We start from the raw sequence: 22,493 nt of genomic DNA, 5'->3' as shown, positions 1-22,493 counted from the left end.
AAGTGTCTGTTCATATCCTTTGCCCACTGTTTGATGGGGTTGTTTGTTTTTTTCTTATAAATTTGTTTAAGTTCTTTGTAGATTCTGGATATTAGCCCTTTGTCAGATGGATTGATTGCAAAAATTTGTTGCATTCTGTAGGTTGTCTGTTCACTCTGATGATAGTTTCTTTTGCTGTGCAGAAGCTCTTTAGTTTAATTAGATCCCATTTGTCAATTTTGGCTTTTGCTGCCATTGCTTTTGGTGTTTTAGTCATGAAGTCTTTGCCCATGCCTATGTCCTGAATGGTACTGTCTAGGTTTTCTTCTAGAGTTTTTATGGTTTCAGGTCTTACATTTAAGGGGAAGAGAAGGGAAAGCATCTGGTTTTTGGTCCTAAAACAGCACCTGTCCAAGTTGAAGATGTGGTTTAGAGTATCTAATGGCCCAGAGCTTTGGTTACTCCTCACACCTTCCATTGCTCTGACACCCTCTTTGCCATAGTGGCCCCTGCTGTCATATAGCTCTCTCCCTTCCAAAGGAAGAAAGGACTGTGATAAAATCATTTACTCTAAGGAAAGCTGTAACATTCACTGGCAATGTCATTTTAGACACCAAGAAATAGAGCTATTATAAAAATCAATACACATAGGCAAGTACACGCTAGTTATCAAAATGGCCTTCCTTGCATATGAAGTTGTTTTCCGGCAATTCGTTGTTTGTTGGCGGCATAGTTAACTGAATGGATGGCCGAACATTGAGGCAAGTTGGACAGAATTGGTCTGTGTCCTCCTGCTTGTGGTTGTGAACAGAGTGGAGGGGAAGGGCCAAATCAAGCATCAGGTGCAGCAGTGCTAAGGTACTGTTGCCTTCAGATTTTAGATTTGTCCTTGAAGTATTGATTTAGAGGAGGAGGAACTGGCATCAGGACTGGGGGAGGTACACTTCTGCCACTCAGGAGCAACCACATCTCAGCAATCAAACCTCAGTTAATTGAAACTTGGTGAAGAAAGATGGAAATCAGAGGAGCTCATGGACATGTAAGTACGAGTCCCATGTACTCTGGAAAGACTAAGGGAGATTTGGCATCATGCATGAGAATGTCCCTGAAAGATTTTTGAAACTACTTGGTCTTAGCTCGTGTGTGTGTGCGTGTGTGTTTAAATTATTTTAATAGTAATATATGTATTTTGTCAAAAACTTGGAAAATACCAAACAAGTACAAATAAAGAAACAATGGCTTATAATCACAACTCTGAGAAAAATTTTCCAAGTATATATAAATAATTTTTTGTATTGTTAGTAGAGACAGAGTTTCATTGTGTTAGCCAGGATGGTCTTGATCTCCTGACCTCGTGACCCGCCCACCTTGGCCTCCCAAAGTGCTGGGATTATAGGCGTGAGCCACCGCGCCCGGCAAGTCTTCAAAATATTTTAAGGTCTTTTATTGCATAGATGATTACGTATTCTGTTTCATTCACTTTATATTATGAACATTTCTGTATATTACCAAAAGTCTTCAAAATATTTTAAGGCTGATACATGCCACTGTAATCTGCTGTTGTGAAATAAAAGCAAATATAGAAGGATGCAAATGAAATTATCAAGTTAAAAATTTTATAATTTTAATTTTTATAAGTGAAAAATTCTTTTTAAAATGCTGAGTTTGGGGCATATACGAGGAAAGAAATAACTGATGTTCTGCTCCTAGCCTAGGTGCCCTCTTGAGCTAGGCCTGTTCTATGCTAATCATCCCCCTTTTTTTTTCCTGTTTCACTTGGATGTCTGTTATTGTTGATGGAGCCAGGAGTCATCTTTGATTAACAGGTGTAGAAAACATTCAGTATCTGCTACAGGTTGAGGTCCCTCAAGAGCGTTCACCTGGCCTCCTTTATGGGACTTGAGTCACTGGGCTGGGCCTCCTCCTTGGTGCTGTAGCCACTAACCTGCCTCACCTGTATCCAATATCAGCTCGAAACTAGCACATCCGTTTGTCCAGGCTCCAGGACACTGCTCGGCCAAGACCTTTCACTGGAGTCTCCAAAGAAGGGTGTAATTTGGGGTATTTATTATAATTAGCTCTGATGTCTGGGATAGCATGTAAACAGCCCTCTAGCTTGGGTGGAAATGTGCCCTGGTCCGGCGCAGCGCTCCGGAAGAGGAGCAGCCACCAGACCAGAAGACAGGGAAGCCCAGCTCCCAGGAAAAACCGAACACTGGTGGGAGACTTGTGGTGAGGGGAAGGTATTTGTTGTTTGTTTTCTGTTTAGTCTAGGGATTCCCACTGCTTTTTAAATTCTGGCATAGTTCCCAGTGGCTAAAGCTGGAAAGATTTTACTGTTTCATTAAATTTTCTTTGTAAAAATGTTAAGTTGGGGCCAGGCACGGTGGCTTACGCCTGTAATCCCAGCACTTTGGGAAGCCAAGGAGGGAGGATTATTTGAGCCCAGGAGTTCGAGACCAGTCCGAGCAATGCAGTAGGACCCCATTGCTACAAAAAATAATAATAAAAAAAAATTAGGCAGACGTGGTGGTGCACACTTGTGGTCCCAGCTACTCAGGAGGCTGAGGTGGGAAGATCCCTTGAGCCCAGGAGTTTGAAGCTGCAGTGAGCCATGATCCACTCCAGCCTGGGCAACAGAGCAACACTGCCTTGAAAATAAAAAAAAGTGGGTAGTTTGGGTCTCCTGACATCCTGTGTTCTTTGGGGTCCCCGTCTCTGTGTGGGCTCCTGACACTAGAATGCTGTGTTTTTGGGGTCCCCATCTCCGTGCAGGCTCCTGGCACTTGGGTGCTGTGTCTTGGGGCCCCGTCTCTGTGTCGGCTCCTGGCACTGGGATGCTGTGTTTTTGGGGTCCCCGTCTCCGTGCAGACTCCTGGCACTGGGATGCTGTGTTTCTGGGGTCCCCGTCTCCGTGCAGGCTCCTGGCACTGGGATGCTGTGTCTTTGGGGCCCCCATCTCCGTGTCGGCTCCTGGCAGTGTGGATGCTGTGTTTTTGGGGTCCCCATCTCTGTGTGCTGGGATGTCCCCATCATCCCAGGGCTCTTGGCACTGGGATGCTGTGTTTTTGGGGCCCCCATGGGCTCTCTGTGCTGGGCTTTTCCCTCCCATCTTGCCTTCCTTGGGGTTGACCGATGCCTGTTGCCGGTTCTTTATTCTGCTGTTCTTGGTGGCAACGAGAACAGAATCTAGAAAATAAAAACCTAATTTATTTAACCTAACCATCTGCTGGAAAAGCTGTTATTAACCACAGATGTCTGATACTTTCTGACTTGCGTCCTGTTCACGAGACTTCCTTTCAGCTGGGAGTTCCTTGCCCTTGGGTTACCCTGTCAGCACCATGTGAACGGCGGCAGGTGAAAACAGGGCGCTTACAGTGGACCTATTTCTTCAAATAATTTTTTTTCATTTTTAATTTTTTTGACATGGTAAAATATACATAACATAAAGTCCCCCATTTCAGCCCGTTTTGAGTGTACAATTCAGTGGAATTCATGTTTTTGTGCAACCATCACCACGTGTTGTGTATCCATCTCCAGAACTTTTTAGTCATCCTAAGCTGAAACTCTGTACCATGAAACAATAATCCCCCCATTCCTCACTCTCCCCACCCCTAGTAACCACTACTCTACTTTGTTTTTATTTTATTGTATTGTATTTATTTATTTTTCTTGAGACGGTCTCACTCTGTTGCCCAGGCTAGAGCGCAGTGGTGCGATCACGGCTTATTGCAGCCTCGACCTCTCAGGCTCAAGAAACCCTCCCACCTCAGCTTCCCCAGTAGCTTAGACCACAGGCATGAGCCACTGCACCTAGCTATTTTTTTTTTTTTTTTTTGTATTTGTACGTTTCGCCATGTTGTCTAGGCTGGTCTTGAACTCCTGGGCTCAGCTGATCCTTCTGCCTCAGCCTCCCGCAGTCTACTTTCTTTCTCTGTGAGTCTGACTACTCCAACTACTGCATATAGGTGGCATCATACAATATTTGTCCTTTTTTGTATTTCTTTTGAAAAGACTCTAGAGCATAACTGCTACTTCCAAGTCATTTCTGAGCAGGCCAGACTAGCAGTGGTAAGGACTGAGGGTTAGAGACATACTGTGTGTGTGTAAGATGTGCCTGAGCTAACCCAGCCTGTGCTGGCCTGGGGTGATGGGCTTCTGCAGCTGCTGGCCATGCAGCTGTGCCCAGGTGGTTCCTGTCTAGACACTGCAGCTGAGTATGTGCCATTTCTTTTTTTTTTTTGGAACGGAGTCTTGCTCTGTCGCCCAGGCTGGGGTGCAGTGGCCAGATCTCAGCTCACTGCAAGCTCCGCCTCCCGGGTTCACGCCATTCTCCTGCCTCAGCCTCCTGAGTAGCTGGGACTACAGGCGCCTGCCACCACGCCCGGCTAGTTTTTTGTATTTTTTAGTAGAGACGGGGTTTCACCGTGTTAGCCAGGATGGTCTCGATCTCCGGACCTCGTGATCCGCCCGTCTCGGCCTCCCAAAGTGCTGGGATTACAGGCTTGAGCCACCGTGCCCGGCCGTGCCATTTCTTTTGTCTTCCCTCGTTCAGATGTTTGTATTTGACCAAAATCTGATGAGATTTTTTGTGCCATTTTTCTTAAGCAGTGGTAAAACATTCTGACTATTCAAAAAGTCTTTTTTTCCACTCCAGCCTCCAGCCCTCTCCCTGTGGGGAATGGAGGTTACCCATCTCTTGGGTATCTTTCCAGATATATTCAATCTGTATGTAATCCTATGTATGTCTGTATGTGTGTGCTTGTCTCCAGCATGGTGTGTTAATCGAATAGAATGCTACTCATAGCTGTGGTTAAATCAATACCCATGGTGTTTTTTTGTGGCTATGGAAATTCTGTTTTCAGCTGAATCATGTAATATGCTATAATTATATTTTACTACTTATCTTAGTCTGTTTTCTGTTGCTTATAAACGAATACTTGAAACTGAGTAAATTATAAAGAAAGGAAATTTATTTCTCACAGTTAAGGAGGCCGGGACATTTAAGGTCAAGGACCCTCAGCTGATGATGGTCTTCTTGCTGATGCGACTCTGCAGGGTCGGAAGGCAGCGCAGGGCATCACATGGTGAGGGGGCTGAGTGTGCTGGCTCAGGTCTCTCTTCCTCTTCTTACAAAGCTGCCAGTTCCCCTCCCATTCATCCTTGATCCCATTATTAATCCATTAATGGATTAATCACCTCTTAAAAGCCTCACCTCTCCATACTGCCATATTGGGGATTAAGTTTTAATACAGGTTTTGAAGGGAATATTCAAGCCGTAGCACTTAAGGACTTAGCGCTTAATTAATTGTTTGTTTATTTGAGACTGGGTCTCTGTCTTCCATGCTGGATTGCAGTGTGAGATCATAGCTCACTGCAGCCTCAAACTCTTGGGCTTAAACAATCCTCCCACTTTAGCCTCCCAAGTAGCTGGGGGCTACAGGCATGTGCCACCATGACCAGCTAATTTTTATTTTTTATTTTTTATTTTTTTTTGGTAAGAGATGAGTTCTCGTTATGTTGCCCAGGCTGATCTCAAACTCCTGGCCTCAAACGACTCTCTCACCTTAGCCTCCCAAAGTACTGGGATTACAGGCATGAGCCTCTGCGCCCAGTCCCATAGCAATTCTTGAGTAGCTTTTTGATTATCTTGAATTTAATAATTTCCTAAGTATCAATCACTCATTCTTCTCTAAACTCTAAAGGAATGTATGCATCATGTATGCATCTTCTCCCACCATGACAAAATTATCAGTACTGATATTTATTTATTTATTTATTTATTTAGGAGATGCCTGTCCTGGCTCCCTCCTTCTGCCTCTGTCTAATCAGGTTGCCCTCCGGGTCTGGGGTCCAGCTGTCTTTACTACTATTCTGAGAACCCCCTATTCCTCCTGTGGTCCAGCTCCTGATTCCTAGAGCCCAGGTCATCTTTCTTGGCTTTTACTTGTTGTTTTTGTTTTTGTTTTTGTTTTTTTCTACTTTCCTAAACTTTGTTAAAGAAAAAAGTAATGGTGGTAAACCTCTAGAACATACTCAATTTTCTGAGATTCCTCCCCCAAGAATGTGATATATTGATTTCCAAACGTGTCAGAAGTGTACGTCGTTCCCACTTGTACTAAATAGGTGAGAAGCTGAAGTCCTAAAGTGTTCGTCTTCCAACTTTTCCCAGTCTGTGGTCTGTCCTTGCGTCAGCAATAATTGCCTGAACAGCTACTATGGCTTCATTATTTTTTGTTTGTAGCTCTCTGAGCTCTTCTCTATGCAGCAATCACAGAATTTGAGTAGCTTCATTAAGAACTGCATCTCCTGTGTCAAAACCAAGAATATGTTTGTCTAAAGCAACAGGCAAGCCCTCTTTTGTTTGATTTGCTTTAGCAACTGCCTCCTGTGTCAGGTGCTCCTGAACCAAAATTTGAATTGCCTTAAGCATTACCAAGTAATCATCTTGACATTGAACCTGAAGCAGGTTAGCCATAGCCATCACACCAGGCTTAAAATCAGGATTATTTACATCCAAATGTATCAATGGTTCTACATTTTTAGTTGCATTGTCAGCAGTTTTTGCATTATCAGGTACTAAGTCCTTGTATTTTTCAGCATTATCTCCATATTCAAGTCTAACATCTAAACCAAGAAGCCAGTCAATAGCTTCTTGTTGATCTTGAATCTTGAAAGAACAGTTAACATCTCTGAGATACTTTTCAAAGAACTTGGGCCAGTCACTGCTGTGGATGTTTCTTAGGTTACCTCTGTCTTCAATCTTGTAGTGTCTGATTTTCTGGTCTTCAAACCAAACAATGAAGTTTCTAAATTCCGTTTCATCTTTGCAGTTGAAGCTGGCGGGGTTGTGGGAGTCGAGAGCCATCAGCTTGCATCGCAACATGCTCCCCGCTTCTTGCACTCTTTGGCTTTTACTCTTTTACTTTGGCAAGGAGCCCATCCTTCACTAACTTCCTGGGACTTGCATGCCTGAAAATGCCATTCTCTTTACCTTCACCTCGAGGTAGTTTGGCTGGGTACAGAGTTCGAAAAGAAAATATTTTTTGTTTTAACTTTGAAGTCATTGATATATTTCCCTTTGAGTTCTGGGTTGCTCTAGAGAAGCAGGATGCTATTCTGATTCATTCATAAGTGATCTGCTTTTTTTCTCTCTGGAAGCTTTTAGGATCTTCACCTCATCTTAGAGTTGTAGCGTTCCCTGATGAAGCCCCATCGTGGGTCTTTTTTCTCCTACTGTGCTGCCCAGCTGGGGGCCCAGTTAGGAAAGATCCATATCTTCAGTGCTGGGGCACTTTCTTGAACTTCTCCCCTTCCGCATCCACTCTTCGTGTTCCCTCTGGAGCTCCTCTTACATGGTTGTTGGGATGCCTAGATTGCTCTTCTGAGCCCAGAGCCTTTCTGGCTGAGCCTCCATGGAGACCGAGCCTCCTGTTTTTCTGGGGAGAGGGAGGAGAGCCAGGAACAGCCACTCCTCCTGTCTCCAGCCCCACCCCACACCCCACCCTCCCAGTGGGAGCCTTTCGCTTGGATGTCTAGAAAGCGACAAGTATAATGATTTATGGAAAATCTTTGCTGTAATATAGGTGGCATGGGTCTGGCCTTGCTAATTAATGCAGGCGCCTATTGTTACCAGACAACTGCTAACTTTCCTGCCATGAATGACTAAAGACAAAATTCTGATTGAGTTCCCTTTGTGTTCTGCATGTTTCTTTTCTATTTCTGGTCTGTATCCTCCTTGCTGGTTGGCTTAAGGTTCTCCTGGGCATCTTATGCAGTCTGATTTCTACAGTCTAGGGTGTGTCGCCAAACCGTCCTTTGTGCCTTGTAGTTTCTCAGCTGCTGGGGGCTCTGCCCAGGTGTGCTTCGCACCTCTGGTCTGGGTACAGTCCCCTCAGGCTGCCTTCCTGGGGCTGTGCCCCACCTCCCTCCTGGCCTTCACTTTCTCTCTGGTCCCTGTCTCCCTGAGTCCAACTGCAAGCTTGCTGCCACTCCCGGGTCCTAGACCTTGAGGCAGAGCCAGTCTTCAAAGGCACAAGTGTCCTCAGTCTGTCCGATCTCGTGGTTCACTCTGTTGAGCCCCTGGGTCTTGCCTCAAGAACACGATGCCTCTTCTAAAGTAGATTTGCGAAATATGTAGAAGCACCCCTCTTCAGTAGCCTTCATTTCCCTTAGAACTCCAAAGACTAGGCCCATCTGTTGTGCAGGATCTTCAGGGACTGCTGAAAGCCAGAGTCACCACTCAATCACTAGACATTGCCCACGATGGGCAGGGCATCATGCTAGGCACAGAATTCTCCCCCATCTTTCTTCAACCCTTCCTGTCACCGTGACATCCAGGGGTCTACCAGGAGAGGATCAGCTAGCTCCTTATTTGGAGATATTTGTCCCGTGTATTCTCTTTTCATCTTCTCCTGGGAACCTCTAGGCATTGTAACATCCAGCCACTGCCCCAAAACATGAAAGGATCTGGCCTTTCCTTGGTCCCTGGGACCTCCCTCATGCCCACCATTCATTCATCAGGTGCATTCCAATATTATATTGCTCCTACGGAGGGGAAAGGGGAAGACAGAGTATTTCAAGTCAAAGGGATGCCAGTCACATTTACACATTAGGATATGCAATGGCAGGGGACTGTTAACTCCTGGATCCTCGGAACAATAAGGAAGTAATGTTAACCTGAGCAGCTCTGACCCCCACCCCTGGCCCCCCGAGTTCTGACTGATGCCATTGTTGAGCTGTGTCTTAGCTGCTCTATTTTTCACAGGCTAATGAGGATCTGCAACATGGTATTGTTGGGAAGAAGTAAATTTAAAATGTTTAGTGTTCAGAAAACTGAATTCAACCTGAGGAGACTGTGTCTCATTCAGACTTGGGGACCTCACTCACTACCACATGTCTGCTCCAGATGCTGACCAGGCCGTGCTATCCCCTGGCAGCTGCCACCCCTGCCTATGGGGCCATGGGTCAGGATAGAGCCCCCTCTACCCTTGACAGCTTCCCGGTCTCTTTCAAGCCTTAAGCCTCAGCCCTTCACAGGTTGAGGGATGAGATTTATTTTGCTTAGAGATAAATAGGTTATACAGGGGAGCAAGCTTCTAGGAAGGAAGGTGGACCTTCTATGTTTTCTTCTTTTTCTTCCTTCCCCCGGTCATGGTCTTCTTTGCTGTGTTTAAAGAGCAGTGCCTTTGAGCCAATAAACAAATCCTCTGGAGAGCACCTGAAAGTATTTAAAAATGTTCCCGGGCTAAGAAGGGTGGCTCATGGCTATAATCCCAGCACTTTGGGAGGCTGAGCTGGGAAGATGGCTTGAGCCCAGGAGTTCAAGGCTGCAGTGAGCCGTGATGGTGCAGCTGCACTCCAGCTTGGGTGACAGAGCGAGACCCCATCTCAAATAAAATAAAATAAAATAAAAATGTGGATTTCAATATGTAAACACTGGGCATGTTCACCCCAGGAGAGAGCATTAAGTACCCAGGGACTTGCACCTTAGGTGCACCTTCAAGCATATGACCTGTGACCGCTGCAAATACAGTCATGCTGTCAGTGAGGGACCTTACAAAATGATGGCTGGGGCCCCAGAAAGTTCTAAATAGGACAAAGGCTACCAGCTCTCCATTTTTATAATCATTGCAGTCCTGTTAAATTAGGTGAATATTGAAACCATATAGGACTTTGTGTGTATATAAAATGGAGTTAGGTTCTAGTCTCAGGAGGTCATTTGGGATATGGAACAGTTGCCCTTGGCCCCTAAAAACTTATGGTGCCCCCCTAGTCATTGTGATCGCCAAAAACAACTCCACACATTTCCAAAATGCCTTGAGGGCGCAGTACCCCAAAAGTACACCAGAGAACCACTGGTGCAGAGTCTACCACAGAAATCAAGACAGGTGGCCAGGTGTGGTGGCTCATGCCTATAATCCTAGCACTTTGGGAGGCCAGGGTGGGTGGATCACCTGAGGTTGGAAGTTCAAGGCCAGCCTGGCCAATATGGCAAATCCCTGTCTCTACTAAAAATGCAAAAATTAACCAGGCGTGGTGGTGCAAGCCTGTAATCCCAGCTACGCAGGAGGCTGAGGCAGGACAATCACTTGAACGCAGGAGGCAGACGTTGCAGTGAGCTGAGATCATGCCATTGCACTCTAGCCTGGGCAACAAAGTGAGACAGAGTCTGTCTCAAAAAAAAAAATCAAGACAGGTGATAGCACACGTATTAGTCAGGGTTTTTCCAAGAAACCGAACCTATAGGATCTGTATCTACAGCTTTATCTAGAAAGAGAGAGAAAGAGATTTATTTTAAGGAATTAGCTCACACACAGTGGAAGCTGACAAATATGGAATCAGCAGGGTGTTGGCTGGAGACCCATGAAAGGCTTGATGTTGCAGTCTTGAGTCCTAAGGCAGTTTGGAAACAGAATCCTCTCTTTCGCTGGGGACCTCTGTCTTTTTCTTATAAGGCCCTCAACTGTTTGGATGGGGCCTACCCCCATCATGAAGAGTAATGTGCTTTATTCAAAGGCTGCTGCTTTAAATATCAGTGACATGTGAAAAGTACCTTCACAGCAACATCTAGGCTAAGATTTGACCAAACAACTGAGTACAATGGCCTATCCAAGCTGACATATAAAATTAATTCTCACAGCATATGACAAAGAAGTTGAAGAAGTTTCCAGTCCTATAATAGGGAGTCAAAGGGTAGTCACCGTAAATATCTTTATGTGTTTTTCTTTGCAGCATAACCAGTGTGCAGCGTTCAGACAATGGGTCGTATATCTGTAAGATGAAAATAAACAATGAAGAGATCGTGTCTGATCCCATCTACATCGAAGTGCAAGGTAAGTCCACAGACCAGAGTCCCATTGCCAGAGAGCTGTTTGTTTTAGATCCTGTGTTAAATGTTTTGTGTATAATACTCTAGAGTTTTGCCTGCCCGTTTATAACTCTGTACGCAAACCTTGCAAATCTATCAGCACTGAAATTGTACAAGGTACTCCTCTTTGTAGTCTATAAGTAATAATGAAATGAATTCAGTTCCTGAAGTTTGAGCTCTATTCTAGGCATTAAAGGTGAGATAAAAAGAGATTTCAGACTTCCTTGTCCACAGATTATTTATAATAAAAATAAACTGGAGACTTCTTTTTAAGAAGCAAAATGCGTTCTACTATCCAGTTTCCAGTGCTGGTACCAGATACCACTCACCTGGTCAAGTGGCTACTGGCTTATTATTCAGCATCTTTTCCTGTCTTGCCTATGCAGACAGTGAAACCCTGGGGGGTGAGTGGTTTTCCTGGACTGGCTCAACAGCTCAGCCTGAGACTTCTTTTGGGCACTGGTATCTGTCAGGTGCATGGTTCAGAGAAATTCCATAACATCATATGAAGGTCCGTGGGGGTGAGCGATGAGACATCAGGTTAGGAAAACGCAGTCTCTGCCCTCAAGGAACTTGAACTCTAATGGGCAATGTGAGCTGATGCACAGGTGAGCCCAGGTCCTAGGTTTGGTGCCCTGAGTTGGGGGTTTGCATGCCTGGTTCTGCAATGGCAGGGTTGCAAGGAGGAAGCATCTTTATTGTCACCCCCAGTGGTCACTCCTCACTACCCCCGGGGACTTCCCTCCGGGGCCCTTGTGCCCCTGCTCTCTGAGGTGCCCCTCATAGCAGAGCCATTAGGTCACCTCCCTTTTCTGCTTCATCCTGACCTTCCTCATCACAGGCTTTAGAGCAGGTGATTAGCTTTTTAATCAGAAACATCTCCCACTGAAAGGCTGCTGTGCTACCCATTCTTTTGCGACTCTGAAATTGATGCCCACCAATGTGGAGAGAAGCCTCGGAGCACAGATGGAAGGAAGGAGGAGGAGTGAGTGGGGAAGACAGAAGAGACTCCCTCAGAGGAGTCTCTTCATCTCTTCATGACCTTTGCTTTGGGCCTATCCCAGGCTGAACAGCTCTTTCTCAGGGTTATGTCACCATCAGCCAAAGAGGGGGTTTCCTACATTTGCAGCTAATTTGGGGAAAAGATATTTAGAGGAGATTTTATTCGTCAGAATCCCAGAAAAATGCCCAGAGCAGGAACATATTAAGTCCAAAGAGGGTTTCAAAAAACCTTGAAACAGGACAAAAGAATTCCATTACACATAACTGCCACATCATTGTTGCTGGAACTAGATCTGTGAGTTCCCAGTCCCCAAAGAACACTTTTCGGACTTGTTATATTTTTGAACACCTGCCCCAAATAAGTACTGACTGTACTGACTGGCTTTCTCTGAGCTTCTGTGGGGCCTTGATTTTGGAAATTACAGTAGATCTAAGGACTGTAATTGCAACTATGTTTATACTGTTTTTTCATGAGAATTTGCTTTGAAAAGCACTCAGCCTTATACAAGGCTGTGGATTTTAAAATTCATTATGACCCATCTGAAAGTCACACACATAATAGAATGTCTTCATACCATGGACAGATCTGTTACATAGCCATGTTTTACTCTGTGTTTATTTTGGTAAGAAATACTGAAAACCTGCCAACTGGTCAGTCCCAGGAGTTTGAGCAACACCTGATGTAAGAACTGCCTGTGGCCTGCCTTCTGGTAAAACCAGTTCTGAATCACTATTTATAGCCCCTTTGGCAAAGCGTCCTAGAAAGCTGGCTTAAGGTAGACTGGCAGGAATTAGCCTCTGTGCTCCTTCTTATCCAACTTAAGGAGGTGAAAACTGATGAATACAGACCTGACTGACGCAGTAGATAAAGAAATCTGTTGCCAAGGCTGGGTGTGGTGTCTCATGTCTGTAATCCCAGCACTTTGGGAGGCCAAGGGGGATGGATCACTTGAGGTCAGGAGTTCGAGGCCAGCCTGACCAACACGGTGAAACTCCATCTCTACTAAAAATACAAAAATTAGCCAGACGTGGTGGTGTGCGCCTGTAATCCCAGCTACTCAGGAGGCTGAGGCAGGAGAATTACTTGAACCGAGGAGACAGAGGTTGCAGTGAGCCGACATTAAGCCACTGCACTCCAGCCTGGGCAACAGAGTGAGACTCCATCCCCCCCGCAAAAAAGAAATCTATTGCCAAGTTCTAGCCCAGTTTCCACTCCCCTTTGGGCTCTGTCTCTGCTTTCAGATCTGAAACATTCTTTCATGTAACGTTTTCTCTGCAGGGCTTCCTCACTTTACTAAGCAGCCTGAGAGCATGAATGTCACCAGAAACACAGCCTTCAACCTCACCTGTCAGGCTGTGGGCCCGCCTGAGCCTGTCAACATTTTCTGGGTTCAAAACAGTAGCCGTGTTAACGAACAGCCTGAAAAATCCCCCTCCGTGCTAACTGTTCCAGGTAAGTCTGAGCCATAGGTTTATTGATTGATTTATTCTCTAGTAGTGGAAGGGATCAAAAGTTTGGTGACCCTTGCTGTGCACCACTAGCAGGCAGTGGAGACAGATGAAAGTGCAGGTGTGGCAGCAAGGTTATGGGACCAGGTAGACAAGAAGGTAGATGGGAATCACAGGTGTGAGAATTCCCAGGCCGAGGTGGGGAAATAGGTGAGGGCCTCTGAGGATACATAGGGTTAAATTGTTGAAGTGGCCAGAATCCCCGAGCCCAGGCAGCAGGAGCCCTGCTCACATCTCCCATTGCAGCTGTGGCCTTGCTGGCCTGTCAGGTCTTGCGTTTATGGAACCACTGATGTGAAGACCTCAGTGGGTTTGACACCAAGAGCATGGATTGGTCACCAGGAGCTATTGCAGAAAGTGTGAGCCCTTGTGGGATTGTGGCTGAAAGGACATTCCACGGTCATCGTGATTTCCATCCAAATGAAAGTGGCTGGGTTTTAGTCCCGCACATCACTGATGATGCTCGTTAGTACCACTGACGTTTCCCATGCACTGAAGTTGGTGGGCTCTTCCGTGGCTCCTCTCATTACGCAATATCTTTCAGCAGCATCAAGCAGTTACCACACGCCCTCCCTCCTTCCTTTCTCCAGGGACTGCTGTATGCCTGAGGCTGTTCTAGGCCTTCAGGACACAGCGTGGACTTTTGGAAACACTGTCCTGGCTTCTTTTTCATTGAATGACACCAATTCATTGCTCCTCCTTTGTCATCCACTGGAGTTTTAAATGGCAGGGCTCAATCCTGGGCCCCCTTCTTTTACTCTGAGATGCTCCCTCTTGGGAGAGTTTCTCTGGGCCCCTGGCTTTAACACCATCTATAAGAAATGACCTTGAACTTTACATCTCCAGCCCAGACCCCTCTCCTGAGTTGCAGGCTCGTGTATCCAACTGCCTTCTTGGCATTGCCACTTGCTGGGTACATACGCATCTCAGAATGAAACTCTTAACTCCAGACTTGTTCCACTCCAGAATTCCCCATCTTAGTGAATGATATCACCGTTTTCCCACCCTTCCTTTTTCTCATTTTTCATGTTGGCATCAGCAGTTCTGTCAGTTCTGCTCCTACAATACTTCTGAAATCTGTCTTTTCTCCATTCTGCTGCCAGCACCCTGGTCCTTGTCACTGCCAGCTCTTGCCATCGCCTCTGCAGTAGCTTCCTAACTGGGCCTTTTTGCTCCCAGCCTTGTCCCTACTCCTATCTACCCTCCTCAGTGGCAGATGACATCACCTGCCTGCTGAAAATTCTGCAGTAGCTCCCCGCTGTCTTAGACTATCACCCAGTCCTTCCTGCCCTTTCCCTAGGGGCTGCGTGTCCCAGCTCCTTCCTATCCATCCAACCCAGCCCCATCCCGTGCTTTCCACCCTGCGTATTAGATACGAGTCACACTGATTGTCTTTCTCTTCTCTAGGCACATCCTGTGCCTTCCTGCCTCAGGACCTTTGCACTATCTCTTCTATCTGATTCCAGTGTTCTTCCATCTGCCCTTTGTCCCATGACCCAACTCAAACATCACTTCTTCAGAGAGGCCATCCCTGATCACTCCTAACTATTTTAGGTCCCCTCAATCCCATATTGCTCTGTACTCCTCTGTTGCACTTGTCACCTATAATTATCCAGTTTATTCCTTGGGCTTCTTGTCTAGCTTCTTCTTTTTTTTTTTTTCTTTTTTCTGAGACGGAGTCTAGCTCTGTCACCCAGGCTGGAGTGCAGTGGTGTGATCTGGGATCACTACAAGCTCTGCCTCCTGGGTTCACACCATTCTCCTGCCTCAGCCTCCTGAGTACCTGGGACTACAGGCGCACAGCACCGCGACCGGCTAATTTTTTTGTTTTTTTAATACAGACTGGGTTTCACTGTGGTCTCGATCTCCTGACCTCGTGATCCGCCCACCTTGGCCTCCCAAAGTGCTGGGATTACATGCGTGAGCCACCGCGCCTGGCCATCTAGCTTCTTAGAGAACATATGCTCAGTAAGGACGAGGGCTTTCTCTCTCCCATTCACCTCTGCACTGCCAGTGGCTGAAGCGATGCCTGCCTCCTAGTAGTACTCAGTAAATATTTATGGCTAGAATGGATCAGTAAGTGAATGCCAGCCCCGAGCTATTAACTCTGAATCACTTTTCTAACCTGTGACTTCAGGAGGAATGTTATGGTTTTCTCCCCTTCATCTGAGTTTTCTTTCAGTTTTTCTAGGGAATTAGTTAAGTAACTTTTTGTTCAAAATCAATTTTAAAAAATAGACTCTACCCTCTATAGGATGATCACTCTGAAATCCCGTAATGAAAGACTTATTTTCATTGAGGTAAAATTGAGATATGATTAAATGCATAGAATTTAGTTGTACAACCCAATGAGTTTTCCTAAGTGTAGACACCCATGTAGCTACCTCCTCAATCGAGATATAGAATATTGCCATCACTTCGGAAAGTCCTTCATGGTCCCTTCCAGTGGGTCACCATCTCCCATAGGCAATTCTATTCTTATGTCTATCATCATAGATTAATTTTGCCTGTTCTGGAACTTCAAAAAATGGAATATAAAGTATGTACTTTTTTGTGTCATATGTACTTTCCCTGGCTTCTTCCACTCAACATGATATCTTTGGCGATTCATCCACGATGTTATTATTTATCAGTAGTAACATCATTTTTATTTATTTTTAAAAATTTTTTTTCAGAAGGGGTCTTGCTCTGCTGCCCAGGCTGGAGTGCAGTGGCGTGATCTTGGCTCACTGCAACCTCCGCCTCCCGGGTTCAAGCGATTCCCCTGCCTCAGCTTCCTGAGTAGCCGAATTACAGGCACCTGCCACCATGTCTGGCTACTTTTTGTATTTAAGTAGAGACAGTGTTTCACCATGTTGGTCAAGCTGGTCTCGAATTCCTGACCTTAAATGATCCGACCGCCTCCATCTCCCGAATTGCTGGGATTACGGGCTTGAGCCACTGTGCCCTGCCAGTACATCATCTTTCATTGCTGATATAGTACTCTGTTGTATTAATGTGTTAATTTGGTTTATCCATTTGTTTGGTGAACATTTTGGATATGTATGGCAGTTGGCTATTATGAATAAAGCAGCTATGAATATTTGAGGGTGAGTCTTTTGCAGGACATATGGTTTTATTTTGTCTTGGATAAATGCCTAGGAGAGGAATTGCTGCTTCATATGTTTAACTTTTAAAGAAACTACCAAATGGTTTCCCAAAGTGATTGTACCGTCTTTTCATTCCCAGCAACAGTGGATGAGAGGGTTCCAGTTGCTCCATCCATATCTTTACCAACATTTGATTTGGTCAGTCGTCTTAAGTGTAGACATTCTAGTGGATTTGAAATCTAGTAGATTATTGTGGTTTTAGTTTACATTTCATTTTCCTGATGCCTAATTTTAGACAAGACTTAGAGAAGATTTTAGTGTCTTTTTTTTTTTTTTTTTTTTTGAGATGGAGTCTCACTGTGTCGCCCAGGCTGGAGTGCAGTGGCTGGATCTCAGCTCACTGCAAGCTCCGCCTCTCGGGTTTACGCCATTCTCCTGCCTCAGCCTCCCGAGTGGCTGGGACTACAGGCACCCGCCACCTCGGCCGGCTAGTTTTTTGTATTTTTTAGTAGAGACGGGGTTTCACCGTGTTAGCCAGGATGGTCTTGATCTCCTGACCTTGTGATCTGCCCGTCTCGGCCTCCCAAAGTGCTGGGATTACAGGCTTGAGCCACCGCGCCTGGCCGATTTTAGTGTCTTTTCATGTGCTTATCAATCAGTCACGTCTCTTTTTTGGTGAAGCATCACTTCAGGTTTTTGGCCCATTTCTATAAAAATCCTAGAATCCACTTGACATTGTTTACACAAAAATGCCTGCTGTGATTTTTGTCTGCAATTGTATTGTTTTTATAGATAAGTTTAGAAGAAAGTAATGTCTTGACAATATTGAGCCTTCCAATCAATGAATACATTATATCTCTTCATTTATTTACGTCTTCTTTAATTTCTCTTAGCAATTTTTGTAGTTTTTGATGTAGAGGTCTTACAAGTCATTTGTTAAATTTTTTTTAATTTTAAAATTGGAATTATATGTACTTAAGGTATACAGTGTAATGTTTTGAAATACATAGTGAACGAATTATTACAACCAAGCTAATTAATATAGCTATCTTTTCACATAGTTACCATTTGTGGCAGCGGGGTGGGGGTGGGGAGGGATGGGGTTGGGGGGTGGGGAGGGAGGCTGTGGGGGAGGGAGTGTAGGAGGATGAGAACACCTAAGATCTACCCTCCTAGCAAATTTCCAGTATACTGTGCAATTTTGTTAACTATGCTGTACATTAGATCTCTAGAACTTATTCATCCTACGGACTGAAATTTTCTACCTTTTGACCAACATCTGCCCAGTCCTCACCCTCCTCCACCCACCCTTTTTAACCACGGTTCTATTCTTGTTTCTGTGAGTTTAACTTTTTTAGATTGCACATGTAAGCGAGACCATGCCGTTGTTTTTCTTTTCTTTGTCTGGTTTATTCACTTAGCATAATGTCTTGCAGTTTCATTCATGTTGTCGTAAATGCCAGGATTTTCTTTTTTGTACAGGCTGAATAGTATTCCCATATATATATATCATAATTTTTTCATCCATTTATCTGTTTATGCCCACTTACATTGTTTTCATGTCTAAGCTATTGTGAATGATGCTGCAATGAACATGGGACCACAGATAGATACCTCTTTGAGATCCTCATACCATATACCCAGCATGGGAATTGATGAATCATATGGTGATTGATGAATCATATTTTTAGTTTTCTGAGGAACCTCCAAACTGTTTTCCTTAATGGCTGTGCCAATTTACATTTTCACCAACAGTGTACAGTCAATCAGAATGCATTAATTTAGCACTTATGTACTAATAAAGAGCATATTTGATTTTATTTTCCAATTGTTTACTATTAGTAAATAGAAACCAGATTTTCATATGTTTTGTAAAAATAGGGACAAAATCTGTCCATCTCTGTTTATAACTTTTCTGTATATTTTCTCAGAAATTAGAAGTGTGTTTGTGCGACAAGATCTGCAAATTATTTTAATACGCAAGGCTATAGTTAGTCTTAGCTTGGAGATCTGATTTATTTCTAAAAGGTCAGTTCTACCCTTACAACGGCCACCTGTTTTGCATTTCAAGTTCTTTACAATTTAATTTTACTTTTTAAAATTTTAAGTTTTTTTTTTTTTTCCTTTGGTAGAGAAGATTTGGGCTCACATTTTTTTCCAGGGTGTTACATGAAAATTCTCAAGGTGGACTACTAGGTTTAGCTGGAATCAATCTGACAGTGTTCACATCATCAGCACCCTTAAAAAGAGTCACTGGAATTACACGATGATCTGAAAAGTTTAGGAGACAGACCCAGACAGCAGGGAAGCCTAATCCAATCATCCTTAAAAATCTGAACAGTCAGAATAGAACTGTAGCATACAGCCTGTTGGTCACAGGAGCAAGAACTATTTGTTCATTTGCATCTCACCAAATTCTTACATGCACCGATCCAACAAATGAGCCAAAACTTAGGCTCCAAAAATGTTCATTTTGGTCTTCTAAAACTCAAAGGCTATCCAGGGTAGATACCTGCCTGAGTTTGTCCAGCTGACCAGTGCACGGGGTGGTGGTACCGAGTGTGGCGCTTTCCCACCGTACACACTCGTGGAATCCACAGTACCACGTGCCGTCAGGGCAATGGCTCCACACGAATCTTCTCTGTTATTGTTCCAGTTTTAGTGTATGTGCTGCCAAAGCGAGCACCATCAGGATTTCTTTAGGAGGGATATCTGAATGGGAGTTGAAGGGAAAAGTGAGCATATTTTAAATTTTAGTACACTCTAATCTCCCTCCAAAAAGATCTTGCAAGTTGGCAATCTTTTTAGCAGAATATGGTAATATGTGCCCTGTATCACATACACACAGTACTCAGTCTTGACTTTTCGTCAGTCTGATGGCAAATACTCTATCTGTCAGAATATCTGATTTACGCCTCCACCTGTTTCCATGAGACCAGGGGGCCTCTAGAAGGCAGGAACTGAAGGTTTTTTTGGCCACATATTCAGGGGTCTGGTTCAGTGCCTGAAATGTGGTAGTTGTAGAAATGCCCAGTAGGAGAGCACCTGCGGCAGCATTCATCAGAAGGTGCTTCCGAATGTGGGTGCGTGTGATGACTTCACTCTCCATCAGGGGCCATCAGGTACCACAAACCAAAAACTGAACCATGATAGTGGAAATCCTCACTAACACTTCACCAGCTTTTCTAGAGTTTTCAGAGTAGCGCCAAATGTGTCTGTAAATGAAGAACTCTTACTTAAACTGCTGAGTTGAAATTCTAGTTTCTAAATGAATACGCAGTATACTGCAGTGCTCAGGCAGTTTTCCTATTTGTGAAGGGTTTGGAAAGTGGGGCTGCTGACTTTATTTTTCTTAGTGACAGTATTTATTAAATGCCTATTTGATAGTGAAGATGGTCTAACTGGTGCTATACAGTGAAATGAAGGTCTGGAGGAGTAATCATATATTCAAGCCAGAAACCTGAAACTTCCCCAGATTCTTCTCTTGCCCATCCAACAATCATCACCAAGATTTGTACACTGTTCTCTCTCTCTCTTTTTTTTTTTTAAGATGGAGTTTTGCTCTGTCACTCAGGCTGCAGTGCAATGGTGTGATCTGTGCTCACTGCAACCTCCGCCTCCCGGATTCAAGCGATTCTCCTGCCTCAGCCTCTCAAGCAGCTGGGATTACAGGCATCCACCATCATGCCCAGCTCATTTTTGTATTTTTGTAGAGATGGGATTTCACCATGTTGGCCAGGCTAGTCTTTAACTCCTGAACTCAGGTGATCCACCCACCTTGGCCTCCCAAAGTGCTGGGACTACAGGCGTGAACCACTGTGCCCGGCCCTGTACATTGTTTTCAAATGTCAGTTGTGCTGCACTTCCACCACCATGGCCTTAATTCAGGCTTTCCTGGTTCATCGCCAGGACTGTTGCTGTCACCTCTTACCTATGGTCCCAGCTTTCTTGTTCTCATCCCCCTACCCCACCACCATAGTGAGTGATGCTCCACCTTGTGATTAAAGAGGTTCTCCTAAAATACAGAGCTTCTCGTTCCTGGCGTGACTCCCCACTACATGCAGGTTAAAATCTACCATTTTCCCCTGAAGTCTGAGACCCACTGGGGCTTCAGCCTAACTTTCCCAGGGTCTCTGCCTGCCTCACCTGCAAAGGCACCTGCTTGTGAGGCCTGATGAGCTTTCTGCAGGCCTATAAGTGCACTGTGCCTTCTTGTCAAGCTGCCTTCTCATTGTCTGACAAACCCCCGTTCACCTGACACACAGATCATGGTTCTCCTCTGAAAACCTTCCTGGTCACCCCCTTGTCTGTGTATTCACAAGGCCTCTTCCCCATTGCATTGAAGCACAAACCCTCTATCTATTTGTCAGGCCTCCAAGAAGACTTACTAATCAGGTGATTATTATGTATGATTTATTGGTTAGGTTAGCCCCATCACCCAGCATAGCACCTGGCACGTAAGAACTATGTGAATGAATGAATGAACCAATGAACAAACAAATTAATTACAAATAGTCCCTGAGTTTTAGGTCCTATCACTGGGACAAAGGGACATCATGATAATGAAGTAACTTGTATTTATAAAATTATTTTTACATTTAAGTTCTTACCTCTTTTCTCATTTATATCTCCAGCCGGTCCTGTGAAATTAATAGAACAGGATCTTTCATGACCATTCTGTAGACCCAAAGGGCTAAAATAAGTCCGGGGAGGAAGGGCGTGGGGCCCAGGCTGCTGAATGTGGGGGATTGTGCTGGGCTCACAGGAGTTACTCTCAAGTCAGCTAGTTGCTGACTGTTCCCTTGTGTCTGCATTTTGTAACGTTACAAAAGAACTATGTAGAAACTTATTTTTAATTAAATATATTTTTAATTTTGAGGAAACTTTAGTTTGACACCTGAGTCCCTCCCAGTAATTCACATGTGAGGAGGTGGGTGCTGAGGTCAGCTTTTGGGGGCTTTGTGCTGAGCAGCCGCCCCTGACATGCTGATGTAAATAAAGCAGTGAGTGTTGGCAGGGACACGCCATTCTATCTGAAATTGACCTCTAAGTAAACTTTGCCGAGCCCTTCTACTGAGGGAATGCTAATTGGTTTAAATAGCTGATTGTTTGGACTGCTTTGAGCAAGCATTGTTTATGAATGGGAAGGTCGTATGCCTTTTCTCTCGATACAAGTTTTTATTTTTCCTCTGTGTTGTATGAGCTTTCTTTAAGGAACATGAGCAAAGAAGTAATTTGTCTAAAGGATGTTATTCTGAGTGAACAAAGCCAATCTCAAAGGTTGTGTGCTGTATGATTCCATTTAGATAACATTCTCAAAAGGACAAAATTTTGGTAATGGAGAACTTATCAGAACAATTTCAGGGGTTAGGTTTGGGGATAGGATGTTCCTTTAAGGGGTAGAATGAGGAAGCTTCTTTTTGGTGATGGAACAGTTGTATAGCCACAAATCTGTACCTGTCATAAAATTTCATAAACCTATACACTAATTCTTCCCCCCAAAATAAAACAAAGCAGAAACTGGTAAAATCTTAGTGAGGCCTGTATTTTAGTTAATACTATTGTACCAAAGTCACTTTCCTGTTTTGATCATTATACTATGGTTACATAAGATCTTATCATTGGGTAAAGCTGGGTGAAGGGTGCACAGTAACTCTGCTATTTTTGCAACTTCTTGTAAGTCTAAAGTTATTTCAAAATAAAAGGTTTCTTTTTTAAAGAATTTTTATCATGGGCAAAACCCAGGTAAGAGCTCCAGCTCTGGCATATATTTTTAAATTTTTTATATTTTGTTTTTATTTTTATATGCAATAAGTTACTAACTCATTGCCAATTTTAACCTGCCTTTCTGTTAACAGTGGTGAGCTTGCGTTGATCTTTCAGGCTTTTCTTTTAAAAAAAATACTCATTTTATAATTAAATCCACATCTAGGAAACAGCTAAGCTAGCTTTTGTTTTAGTTAGTTGGATATAATTATTACTATCCTTGTAATAACAGAAAGAGTAATAATAACTAGAATTTATACAAATTAGTTCATAATGCC

General features: G+C 44.1%; 1 protein-coding gene and 1 pseudogene across 2 annotated transcripts in view; one reads left to right on the top strand and one right to left on the bottom strand.

Moving 5' to 3' along the window:
* Positions 1-22,493, top strand: part of MERTK (MER proto-oncogene, tyrosine kinase) — a 132,334-nt gene that overhangs the window by 36,256 nt on the left and 73,585 nt on the right. For both annotated transcript variants that reach the window (XM_037994306.2, XM_037994305.2), the window contains exons 3-4: positions 10,714-10,814; positions 13,131-13,304. In XM_037994306.2, coding sequence (XP_037850234.2) covers positions 10,714-10,814; positions 13,131-13,304 — 275 coding nt within the window. The remainder of the gene's footprint in view (positions 1-10,713; positions 10,815-13,130; positions 13,305-22,493) is intronic.
* Positions 5,840-6,893, bottom strand: LOC103241261 (RNA transcription, translation and transport factor protein pseudogene; annotated as a pseudogene).

The sequence above is a fragment of the Chlorocebus sabaeus genome, chromosome 14, assembly GCF_047675955.1.
Source record: "Chlorocebus sabaeus isolate Y175 chromosome 14, mChlSab1.0.hap1, whole genome shotgun sequence".
NCBI lineage: Eukaryota > Metazoa > Chordata > Mammalia > Primates > Cercopithecidae > Chlorocebus > Chlorocebus sabaeus.
Note: the sequence above shows the minus strand (reverse complement) of the source record. Positions and strands in the feature narration are given on the sequence as shown.